The sequence below is a fragment of the Plecotus auritus genome (genome assembly GCF_963455305.1).
Source record: "Plecotus auritus genome assembly, chromosome: 13".
Classification (NCBI taxonomy): domain Eukaryota; kingdom Metazoa; phylum Chordata; class Mammalia; order Chiroptera; family Vespertilionidae; genus Plecotus; species Plecotus auritus.
The window spans coordinates 30221175-30233427 of record NC_137779.1 but is presented as its reverse complement, the minus strand read 5'-3'; the positions used below and the strand labels follow the sequence as shown (position 1 = coordinate 30233427).

At 60.0% G+C, this 12253-nt stretch overlaps 1 protein-coding gene across 1 annotated transcript in view; it reads right to left on the bottom strand.

Moving 5' to 3' along the window:
* DNAH10 (dynein axonemal heavy chain 10) overlaps window positions 1–12253 on the bottom strand; it is a 66322-nt gene that overhangs the window by 35139 nt on the left and 18930 nt on the right. The window contains exons 18-34 of the mRNA XM_080650243.1: window positions 10979–11455; window positions 10483–10641; window positions 9532–9648; window positions 9346–9448; window positions 8682–8860; window positions 8185–8396; window positions 7340–7493; window positions 6784–7017; window positions 6462–6584; window positions 5330–5563; window positions 4216–4439; window positions 3065–3334; window positions 2742–2925; window positions 2115–2249; window positions 1423–1575; window positions 700–888; window positions 209–355 (exon numbers count right to left, since the gene is read on the bottom strand). Of these exons, the coding sequence (XP_080506369.1) occupies window positions 209–355; window positions 700–888; window positions 1423–1575; window positions 2115–2249; window positions 2742–2925; window positions 3065–3334; window positions 4216–4439; window positions 5330–5563; window positions 6462–6584; window positions 6784–7017; window positions 7340–7493; window positions 8185–8396; window positions 8682–8860; window positions 9346–9448; window positions 9532–9648; window positions 10483–10641; window positions 10979–11455 (3294 nt within the window). The remainder of the gene's footprint in view (window positions 1–208; window positions 356–699; window positions 889–1422; window positions 1576–2114; window positions 2250–2741; window positions 2926–3064; window positions 3335–4215; window positions 4440–5329; window positions 5564–6461; window positions 6585–6783; window positions 7018–7339; window positions 7494–8184; window positions 8397–8681; window positions 8861–9345; window positions 9449–9531; window positions 9649–10482; window positions 10642–10978; window positions 11456–12253) is intronic.

Sequence of the window (12253 nt, the reverse complement as noted above, 5' to 3'; positions counted from 1 at the left end):
ACCCGCCACCCTGCAGTGACGGCCGAGGTTTCCTGCTGAAGCCTCACACACTTGGGTTCTGGGAGACACTGAACTTGACCTTACAGCCATCAGGCCAGTTAGAAGCAGACAGGCCACACCACGCCGGAAAGCACACGGCACGGTGGCTAAGACCGAAACGGAGCCGCCTGGCCCGGCACCGCCGCCCGGCACCGGCACACGCACCCACCTCCTTCAGCTCGGAAGAGCCTCTCTTCAGCTCGCCCGCCATGACCAGCACCGACTTCAGGGCTCGGAGCCCGAAGTCGTAGTGATGCTGCTTGGAGAGCTGCTCCCGCGCCAGCTTGTACAGGACCGTCATCTTCTTGGCCAGCGTCTGCGGGAGGAAGGGCGTGAACGATGAAGGAAGGAAGTGACCCACAGCGTCCACACGAAAGCTCTCCGCAGGCACGCACGGCCGCCTCCGCAGGACACTAGAGGGCCCTGGGCTCCGCACCGCGCACGTCAGGGGCTGGCTCCAAGGACACCCGGGCGGGCGGCGTGGCCAGGAGCTGAGTGCCAACCCATGAACCAGGAGGTGCCCGGGTTGTGGGCTCCGCCCCAGTGAGGGGTGGGCGGAGGCAGCCAATCGATGACTCTCTCATCACTGATGTCTCTCTCCCCCTCCGCCTCCTCGCGCACGGGGGGGGGGGGGGGGGGGCGGGAAAGGGGGGGCCTCACCTTGGCCCCGAGGAAGCCCTCGGAGAAGAGCATGATCTCGCAGATCTGCTGCAGGTCGGGCACGATCACCACCACGGGCCTGAAGAGCGCCTTCACCGACTCGGGCAGCTCCGTGCGGCCCGCGTAGCCGGGGTTCATGGTGATGAAGATGCCCATGCGCGAGTCCAGCGAGATCTCCTGCCCTTCGAACTGGAGGACAGGAAGGGGTCGGACGTCCGGCCTGCCCACCGCAGGGGAAGGAGGCTGGCGGGCTGTGAGCCTTCGAGTCCCCGGGCCCCAGGCAGTCCTGTGCGTGGGGCCTGTGTCTGGGGACAAGCCTCGGCCAGCCCCAGGCTGACCTGAATCGAGGGTCTCTCCACTGAGAGGCGGGGAGGAGCGCAGCCTGGGGCAGGAAGGCAGCATTTCCCGTCCACGGCCGTTCCTACCGAGGACGTTTGGACTGACTAACGGTCGCCTGTAAGCCACCGCTCTGGGACGCGGAGGGGCCCTGAGGACACGCCTCCCCCTTACACAGCATCACGCACCGAGAGCGCTGCTCTGCTTGCCTACAACCAGTCACACGTGAAGCTCCCGGAACAGCCCTTAGTCCTCCGTTTGGGGGAACCCAACCCTGTCCGTTTAGATAACAAAACCCACCGACGCCGGGTCCGGGGAAAGCCTGGTCTGACGCGATCACAGGTGACCTCGCAGCGTCCGCCCGGGGGTGCGGCCCCGGCTGCTCACCTGGAACGTGGTGAGCTGGTGCATCAAGGCGTTCCGGATCGTCTGGATCTGAGACGAGATGACGGACAGCACAGAAGCGTCGATCCGGTTAAACTCGTCGAAGCAGCCCCAGGCCCCACACTGAGCAAGGCCGGAGAAGATCTTCCCGACGGCCTGGAGCGGGACAAGGTCAGGACAAGGTCAGGACAAGGGGGTTCACCTTTCACGTGGCGGGTGGCACGCGATGGGCACCGCTCGACATTACAGCGGGCACTCCCAGAGGGACAGGGAAGCAGCCGCTGGCCGCCCCACGCACGGACCTTTCTGGCAAGACTTCCGAGGCCCCTCGCGACCAGCCAGCCCCGACTCACAGGACTTGACAAATTAAGAACTGTGATGGGAAACTCCAGGTTTCTGGAGTGTTCTTCAAATTTTGGCAAACCTAGCAACACTGGGCCGACTTCTCCAACTGGTTACAAGGAACCAGAGCTGGACGGCGGCCCCTTCGCTTGAGCTGTGGGCCACCGTCCTCACCCTGCTCTACGGCCTGCCAGCTGCAGCCCTCAGCATCCACCTGCCTCTGCCGGCACTGAAGTCCTGCTGACAAAGCAGAGCCGTGCCGGCCCCGAGACCGCGGTAGCACAAGGTTTCGTCCCGCGCCGCCCGCTGTGCCCACCCTCCCTCTGCCCAACAGAGGGGCGCCCAGGCCTTACTTTGTAGTCCATGCCTTCGCCACAGTTGGTTACAACGCAGAGCAAGCCCAGGGCTTTGGCGAGGTCCTTGGTGGTCTCGGTCTTGCCGGTACCGGCGGGGCCAGCAGGAGCCCCGCCCAGGTACATGGACAGCGCCTGTTAGAAGCCGAACGCACACACGTGTTGTCCGACTCCTGCGAGGACACGTGTCGTCCCCCGTGCAGCACCGAAGTCTGAGACGCAGGCGTGGGCAGGGGCTCGCTCCCGCAGAGACACGAGGAAGGTCCGTCTTTGCTCTGCTGGCTCCGAGCATCCCTGCCGTGGCTGCGTCAGTGCGGTCCCTGCCTCCCCCTCCGCAGCCTCCTCCCGCATCGCCGTGCGTTCCCGCTTCTCACCAGGACACCAGGCACTGGATTGGGCCCTGACCAGGATGGTCTCGTCCCCGCCCGTTAGCACTAAACCTGCACGGGCCCCATTTCTAAGGAAGGCCGCGTTCTGAGGCCCCGGCGGACATGAATCCGGGGAAAGACACCGGCAGCCCAGGGCTCGGTCACAATCCCCACGGCCACGCGGAGGAAAACACAGGACCGCAGGCAACGGCAGCCGCAGGAGCGAGCCCGCCCGCCCGCCCGCCCGCCCGCCGGTCACCTGCGTGAGCGTCAGGTAAATGCGGTCGGTGAGGGGCGTGATGACCAGGCGCCCGTTCAGCCCCATGTACTCGTAGCCGTAGCCGAAGGTGCCGGTGCACTGGCGGATGTTCAGCTCGTCCGGCTCTCGGTCCCAGTAAAAGCGCAGCTGGCTTTCCCACTCGAAGTCCTGGGCCTCGAGGATGCTGGGAGGCGAGACGGAGCGGGTGAGCGGTGAGGGAGACGGGGGTGGGGAAGAAGGGTGGACACCAAGGGGGCAGGAGAGACGGCGAGGGGGCCGAGGCAGGAAAGGCCCCGGGGAGACGCCGTTGCCGGGGGGCCCACCTGCCCCTGATGAACGAGTCCACGATGTCGCGGGCGTGCACGTCGATGATGAGCATCGTGTTGTACTTCTTGCGGTCGTTCCTGCCCAGCTGCATGGTGATGCGCGTGACCAGCTCGTCAATCTGCCGGTGCATCTTCCTGCCGTAGCTCTTCATGGCCTGCTTCTCGCCCGCCCGCACCTGGTGGAAGACGTCCTCCACCTCCCAGGTCCACCACACCTGGCAGGCGGCCAGCACCACCATGCCCTGGTACAGCAGCATCCAGTCCACCCTGCAGAGAGCAGCCTGCTCAGACCGCTGCCGCCGGGACCCGGCACAGTCCCACCAGGAGGACTTCCGCTCTCGGATCTGGACTGCGGCCGGCAAAGGGAAAGACTCAGGCAAGTACATGGTGGCAAAGCTCTCCTGGCAAGACAGGAAGCCCGGCCGGCGTGGCTCAGGGGTGGAGCATCGGCCTAGGAACCAGGAGGTCACAGTTCGATTCCCGGTCAGGGCACAGGCCCGGGTGTGGGCTCGATCTCCAGGGTGGGGCGTGCAGGAGGCAGCCGATCCGTGATTCTCATCATTGATGTTTCTCTCTCTCCCTCTCCCTTCCTCTTGGAAATACATAGAAATAAATTTTTTTAAAAATATAAGTAAATAAATAAATAAATAAAATGGGGAAATGCCAGGCCAACACGTGCATGCCAAGGTGGGGGGGGGGTCTTTGGGTGCAGAAAGGGTGGCGTGGACAGTTCTCAATTAATCAGGCTGCATCCCCTTCTTGTCCGCCAGCCAAGCACCGGGACACAGCGCCGCCCTGGCGGAGGGCAGTGGTGACGCAGATGAAGCCAACGCAGGCTTCAAATTCCCGCCACTGGGCGGTGAAAGACTTCACACGCTCCGCGGTCACTGCTCCGCAAGGGGGTGGTGCCTGCCTAGGTCAGCTTTCGAATGTGTCTCGAACAGTGCTGAGCCCAGAGCCAGGGCCCACAAAGTAACAGCTGGACGGATAGAGCCCTAATGTCCGAGGCACCCCCTGTCCGCTCCCCAGCGCTAGCTGCCCTGTGCTCGGGAATTCTGCAACGTCAGTCAATCTACCCCGAGCCCTTAACGTGACCCACCGTGACGCTCAGTGTGATGGAGGAACACGTGTTTGTTGCGCAGCCGTACCTGCTTCTGTCTTCGCAGTATCTAAAAATAGCCTCTTTGGTGATGAGCCGGTTGGTTCTGCGCATCTCGTGCAAAACCGCCGTCATCCAGTCCTCCACGCGCCCCTCGGCCCGCACCGTCTTGCGGAACTCCATGACCTCCCCTTCTGCGGAGATCATGGCGGACACCAGCTTCTCCCCGCTGTCCCCGTCGTTGAACCTCAGCGCCGCTATGTTGTCATACATCTGCAACACAACGGGGGGCGCCCCGTGAGACGGGCGCCAAGCTCTGCGGCCCAAGAGCGGCCTGGAGGGGGCACGCGAAACGCATGACCTTCGCCCAAACGTCTGTTCACAGGACAGATACGCTCACACGGGTACTGCCGTCTGTCCTGCGCTGTGCAAAGGTCTGCGGTAAAAGAGCGAGCCCCAGCCAGTCGCTCCGTGGTTAGAGCCCTCAGACTGAAGGGTCACAGGTTTGATTCCCAGTCAAGGGCATATACCTCGGTCGCAGGCTCGATCCCCAGCCCGGATCAGGGCATATGTGGGAGGCAACCAATCGCTGTGTCTCTCTCACATCCATGTTTCTCTCCCTCTCCCTCCTTCCACTCTCTCTGAAAATCAATGGGAAAACACTCTCAGCTGAGGAGTCAGAAGACAAAGAAAGAAAGAGGAGACAGACTCCCTCCTACATCTGAGATTCTGGAGGATGTGCTGGTATGGAGAGACATGTGGACACATGTACGAGCTGGACACAGGAGCGGGAAGAGCCGGGGCTGACACGCCGAGGGCTGAAGAATGAGACCCACTGGGTCACGTGGGCAGCTGCTTCTCCTCTCTCGGCCGGAACAGGCACAGCAACGGCCCTTACGGATGAGGCTGAGAGGCCCACGCCAGACCGCGCGCGAGGCCGGCACGCCACACCCGCCGTTGGCTGCTGGCGTCGCTGCCGTTCATCAGGATCGCCCAGTCCCCGGGAAAGGGAGCCGTTTGGGGCCTAATGTATACACCGGGCAGCGTTCCGTCTTAAACCTCCGGGCTGAACTACAGCGTGAGGACAACTCGGGGAAAACCAACGGCAGGAGGGCCCACGCAGGAACCCCCCCCCCCCGCCCCCGCCAGGCGGCCTGGCGGACCTTGATCATGTGCTCCTGCACGCAGAGCGGGTCGCTGCTGCCCAGGATGCTGAGCAGCTCGTCGTCGGAGATGAAGAAGAAGCGGGGGAAGGCGTTGCGCTTGGAGTCCAGGTAGTCGTTCAGGCTCTTCTGGCACTTCTCCAGGCCCTCGCTGATGTGCTGCAGGTCGCTGAGGCGGTTCGGGGCCTCGCAGCATCTCTTGATCACGGGGTCTTTCAAGGTCTCGCCCATGATCTGGACAAGGTCAGAGGACAGGGGTCAGACACTTGCCTGCGCCCGGGCTCCACAGAGAGACACCTACACACCCAGGAACCACGGGCTCTGGGGACGCCGGTTCTCACGGGCAGTTTCCCTGCCGACACCCGCTGCGGGCATTCATCCTGACGTGCAGCCGCGAGTTCCTGACGGGCACGAGTCCCGGCTCTCACATGTGCAGCCATTAGACAATAATCAGCCAATTCAAGCCACGCCCATGGAGAAAGGCATAAAACGCTTCCTCCGTTTCGTGGTATGAAACACGTCTCCTTATCATATGTCCTAAGTTATGACGTAAAATTACACCAAACGTCACCTGTAATTGCTTCCTAACCTACCTACGTAGAAGAAGATGTTTTTAAATACGACATGGAAGTGGCCACGTTCAGGGGTGGCACTACAGGGAGACGGTGGAAGGTACATCTTTTCTACCTTTTCCAGTTTGCTTTCTTTAAGGCAAGTGTTACTTTTATTTATTTTTTTTAATGTATTTCTTTATTGATTTCAGAGAGGAAGGGAGAAGGAGAGATAGAAACATCCATGATGAGAGAGAATCATGGATCGGCTGCCTCCTGCACGCCCCCCACTGGGGATCGAGCCCGCAACCCAGGCATGTGCCCTTGGCCGGAATCAAACCTGGGACCCTTTGGTCCTCAGACTGACGCTCTATCCACTGAGCCAAGCCGGCTAGGGCTAAAGCAAGTGTTACTTTTATGATAAGAAGAAGTAAATACTAAGAAGAGCCTTAGGCCAGCAGCTACAGCTCAAATAGGGGTTTGCCTGGGGCAGATGGGGGTCACACACGACAAAGAATTCTGTGAGCAGACGGGACACCACAAAGAAGTGCGTGGCGTCTCGAGCCCCTTCGGCCACTTGCCCTTTTAAACACTTTGTCGATGTTGTCGAACTTCTTCGCCTCCTCCGGCAGCTGCGAGCGGATGTCCCCTCCGATGAAGATGCTCTCCAGGTACATCCACTTCCTCTGCACCAGCATCCAGATCTGCGGTGCACAACGTGACCGTGGCCCGGGCGCCCCGCCGCGAGGTGCGTGGGGCACACCCCTCCCCCGCCTGGGAGTTATGGGATGGGAAGGCCGTGTCCATTAGGACCAGTCAACCAGCACAGGAAGCACTGGCGGCACCCCACCAGCAGCGGTGGGCCCGCCCCCCGGCCGGGCTGCCCCCTCCCGCCGGCCTCACCTCGATGACCTCGCCGATGAGCGAGAGCGTCTTCTCCCACTTGTGCACCGTCTGCAGGAAGGGCCCCACGAAGCGGCTGCCCGAGATGCTCTGCAGGTTGAACGTGTTGTCGTCCAGGCACTGGACGATCTCGTCCACGGACCCCAGGATGTAGCCGCGCTCCTGGGTGCCCTTGAAGTACTTGACCACGGAGAACTTCATGTTCTCCCACGTGTCCAGGATCTCCTTCACGGCCTGCCGGGAACGGGGGCGGGGGGGGGGCGGCTCAGCCCGGAAGCGGAAAGCAAACGACAGGACCCAGCCCAACGCAGCTCCCCGAGCCTGCCCGGGGTCCCCCCACCATGGGGCCCGGGGTCTGAGACGGTTTCAGATTAAGCAGAGGCGTGTCATGGAGATGCCGGCCTCTCTGGCGAGGACTCCATACAGGTAAGCATGTTCCCACGTGGCCAACGCTCTCGTTCTGGCGCAAGCAGCTCTGGAGACGCGAGCGCGGCGGGGACTCCTCTCCCTCCCCGAGGGCCTCCCCGAGGGCCCCCCTCCCCGGAAGCAGCCCCACCTTCTCGATGGCGATCTCCTTGATGGCTGCCGTGACGATCTCGTTGAGAACGTCCGCATGCTTGTCAAGCTCCATGGCAAACATGTTCTCCAGGGTGAACGTCTCGGTCATCTCGAAATACACGCCTGTCTTTTCCATGAGCTCTTTCCAGTGCCTGAAACGCATGGACGTGACACTCCGCTGCCCGAGCGTGGTGCTGGGTGTACCTCCGCCCCCTGAAGTCCCAGGACGGTCCCATGGCGAGCGCTGCTGGGGACGGAATTCTGAAATACGAGGACGTCGCTGGGACTGGTCCCCAAAGCCCCAGGGGCCGCCAGAAAACGTGGAGTTATTTATGCGGGTCACGTGGTTCCTGGATGGCGCTGACCTCGCCCCCTGGCTGTTTTCTTTTATTTTTTTTATTTATTTTTTTTTAATTTTTTTTTAAATATATATTTTATTGATTTTTTACAGAGAGGAAGGGAGAGGGATAGAGAGCTAGAAACATCGATGAGAGAGAAACATCGATCAGCTGCCTCCTGCACACTCCCTACTGGGGATGTGCCCGCAACCAAGGTACATGCCCTTGACCGGAATCGAACCCGGGACCCTTCAGTCCGCAGGCCGATGCTCTATCCACTGAGCCACACCGGTTTCGGCCTGGCTGTTTTCTTTTAAAAAAAACCTTTGGATGAAGCAAGTGCAAATGACACATCTCACAGGAAGTTCACGTAAAAACATGTCACAGAAACACGCCTCGCCTCTGTCTACCTGCGACGCTGAGCCCTCGCTCTCGGCCACCCAACCTCAGCAGGGACAAACCCTGAACTCGGAGCTCCGCCCGCGCTCACAGCGGCCGAACCCACCTGTCCCGCAGCGCCTCGTGCTTCAGGTCCAGCAGCAGGGGCAGCGAGTCCTTGAAGGCCTTCATCTTGGCCTCCAGGTGGAAGGCCACGGCCAGGCTGCGGACCGGCCGCGGGAACTTGCGCAGGGAGCGCAGAAAGCCCTCGATGCCCTCCTGCAGGAACTGCACGTTCAGGTTGATCCAGAGCGTCTGCGACCACTCCTCCTTCGCCACCTGGGGGGGCGGGAGCGGCCGTCAGCGACCCCCTTGGGAGCGCGAAGGCAGCGGGACCTGACCTGGAATCCAACCGTGACCACTCGGTGCGTGGGTCAAAACTCAACCGCGGAGCCACACCGGCCAGGGCCATTTTTAACTGAGCCAGTCAGTGACATGAAGGCCATCCCCACTATCTAGTTCCAGAACGTTCGCATCACCCCAAAGGGAAACCCCGGCAGCAGTCTCCTCGTGCGTCTGCCCGAGAGCCGAGCGAGAGCGCCTGGGGCACCGGCCCGGCCTCACCTTCAGCGCCTCGTAGAGCTCGTAGATCATCCGCAGCCCCGTCACCTCCTTCTGCACCTTCAGCAGCTCTGGGTACATGGTGATCGGGAGGTCGAAGAGCTTCTCCGCGTTGGCCAGCTCCTGGCGGTTCTTCTCGTGCCTCCCCAGCTCCCTCTCAAAGCTGCCCAGGAGGTCCATGCCTAGGGAGGAAGCGACGGGCGGGGGCAGAGACTGCTAGGGCTGCAGACCGGAGGGGAAGCCAGGCCCGAGGCACGTACCCCATCGCTTCACCCACAGGCGCCGTCAGGGAAGACCCATGGGAATCCCCGGCCTCATCTCACCTGATTGTGACTAACCCCAGGGGCCACTTGCACCGCCCAGTCCCTCCAGTTAGAAGTCGGCCTGCTTGGCCTGCTCCCTGCTCTCAAGGGTCCCAGCCTGGCAGGGACCTCAGAAGCCCCCGGGAGCTTTTCAACATGACCAGCCCACACCCCCCCGCCCAGAACAATGGGGTCAGGCAGTTAGGACCTGGGCCCCAGGCATCAGTGGTTTTCCCAGATTCCCCAGGTGAACCCGGGTATGGGCAAGGTTAAGAGCCACTGCTCCATCCCGGCTCCCCCTGACACTGCCCCGTAAAGCGAACTCCACTCAAACACCTGGGGAGGACCAACGAGACTCTTCTTACCGCTGTCAAGATCTTCACCCACCGAGCCAGGGCCCTCAAGATAAAACCGTTTCGCAAAATCCTCGATCTGCTGCCTGAAGTTCAGTATCTCGCCTCGAGTGATCTGAGAAAAGCAGGGCGGCATTCACTCGACCCGGCGGAGGTTTCCCAATGACCGTGCCGCGGGAAGTACAAACGTAACGATACCTCCGTGAAGGTTCTCTTGATGCTGCCCAGGGCGTGCTCCACGTTCACCGAGTTGGTAAACAGGCTTTGCCACATGCTCTCGATCTTGTCCACCAGCTCCTTCTCTGCACTGGAGGGCTGATAAAATAATAAGAAGAAGAATCAAAATAAAAACCAGAACAACAACAAATGGTCAGCATTTGGAAGTGAAATGTGTGGTCAAAGCTACTACCCCGGGACTTTACGTACTAGAACCAACAACACAGCTGCTTGAATAATAAAAGTTACACTTACACTAAAAATTACACTTTTGTAATTAAAATAAATTCAGGGTAATTTTTAAAAACAAACAGTTGACATAGAAGGAGAGACATAACTTAGAGAGATAAGAGGTTCGTAAACTGAAAACCAGCTTCAGATCAACATTATCTCTGATTAAAACACGGTGGCCCTGGCTGGCTAATGCATCCAGCTGTGCTGTCAGAGCAAAAACACGCCCCCTGAGACCACGCCCCCTGAGACCACGCCCCCGAGGCCCCTGCATGCAGCCTCCAGCACAATGTCCAGAACGTGCTCAGAAAAAACAGGAGACGAGGACACGCGTGACCCGGCTGAGACAAGGGCGGCGGGAACAGTGGGAGAGACCACCCAAGGCTGTAGGACCCAGGGTTTGAAACCACTTCACTTGGCAGAGGGAAGAAAGCAAAAGGCAAAACCGAGGATTTCTGTTGTAATTATAGAAACGTAAGTTTTGCCTAGCGCGCATCTTCCTGACGAGAGGTCTCTCGCGGCCAGCCCTGGGCTAGCCGTCAAGCAATGTAGGCGCTGACGTTACTGGCCTTTCATAAACCCGAGTAACTGCGGGTGGCCTTCCATTTAACTTCTATCACGTAAGTCACACAGATCTACGGCACGTGGGTGGGAGGAGTCTCTCTGAAGAGGCCTCAGGGGTCAGCGGCGCATCTCGCTCACGTGCAGGTTGTACATCGCCATGGTGCGGTAGCGCTCCTGCACGTCCCTGTACCGCAGCTCCATGACCAGGGACTTGCTTCTCACTTCTGCAATCGTCGCGAGGACAAACTTGAGGTCCTCCAGGGTCCCGGGGCTCCTCTTCAGGTTTTTGGCCAGGCTCTGTAACAGAAAGTCCGGCCCCGGCCGGTTTGGCTCAGCGGGTAGAGCGTCGGCCTGAGGACTAAAGGGTGCGGGTTCCATGCTGCTCAAGGGCACGTAACTCGGATGTAGGCTTGATCCCTGCACGTGGGAGGCAACCGATCGATGCGTCTCTCCCATCGATGTTTCTCTCTCCCCCACCCCCGCCTCCCTCCCACTCTCTGTAAAAACCACTCAGAATACCCTCAGGTGAGGATTAGACACGAAAAGCGAGCCTGGGGGACACTGAAGAAACGGGGGGACGGTGCCAAAGGAGACCGGACTCTCACGGAGGCGCGTGGTGAGCCCGCGCCTCTACCTCCATCTCCTCGTGGAGGCTGTGCAGCTCCTCCCGGGCCGAGTCGTTGAGCAGCTTCCCGAGCGACGTCACCCAGGCCTTGGCGCTCTCCTGCACCGTGTGCGCCAGCGGCCCCAGCTGCAGCCGCACGCAGTGCTCCTCCTTGACCAAGGGCTGGCGCATCACCTCCTGGGCGATCTTGGTGTAGAACTGCAGCTTCTCGTCGTAGGCCACGCACGGCGGCTTCTTGGCGGCGAATTTCTCCATCACGATGGCTTTGTCCAGCTTCCAGAGGGGCCGGTACTTCTTCCACTTCTGCAGGTACTTTGTGAGGTTGACCAGGATCCTGTGGACGTTCTGGGGGATCATGAGCGCCTGCTCAATGACCTGCGGGTTCAGGGAGATGTCGCTGTAGAAGGATATGGTCACGACTTCCTCCTCCTCCCCCTTCTGCGGAGGGCATTCGATGCAGCTGCCATTCATCCAGCGAACGAAATTCTGGAAAAAGAAGAAAAACGGGGAGAGACGGTATTTCAGTGTCAAGTTTGCTGCCTGTGCATCTACTAGTAGTCGTTCTTGCTCACAATGAAAATCCGTTATCCTTAACAAATTGTGCTCAGCCGCCAAAAGGACCACCATTCTCGGACCCTCCCACCGTCTTCCCCCCGGACCTCCTGCGACTTGACCACCAAGAGGACTAGTGGGCTCATGCAGGTGCCCAGCCAGCACTCCAGGAGCTGGGCAGCTCCCACCCCCAGGCTCTTGAATGAGACCGAGCTATTGCCCTAGCTGGTGATAAGCCACACACTGGAGAGCTAGGGGCCCCAGCCAATCGGGCGTGTGAGTGAGGACAGGCCAGAGAGAGAGAGGACTCAGCCCAACCCAGCCTGCGGGAGCCTGAGCCAAATAAATAGCTAGCATGTTAGATTTGCAGTGGTTTGTTATGCAGAAAGGGCTAAGTTTTTAAATAACTACGGCCATCCATTTCTATAGGGCGGGTGACTGAAACATTAGTTTTCTTACTGACAAGTAAAAAGTCACAAAGTCAGGTACACCGACCCCCCAGTGTCCCAGAAAAATCTGTTCGTTTGCTTGCTTGTGTTAATTCTCACCTGAGACTATTTTTCCATTGATTTTTAGAGAGGGGGTGGGGGAAGAGTGAGAGAAAGAAACATCGATGAGAGAGAGACACCGCAATGAGTTGCCTCCTACACGCGCCCAGGACCAGAGCCAGGGAATCGAGCCGAAAACGGAGGGACGTGCCCTTGACCGGATCGACCCCGGGACCCCTCAGTC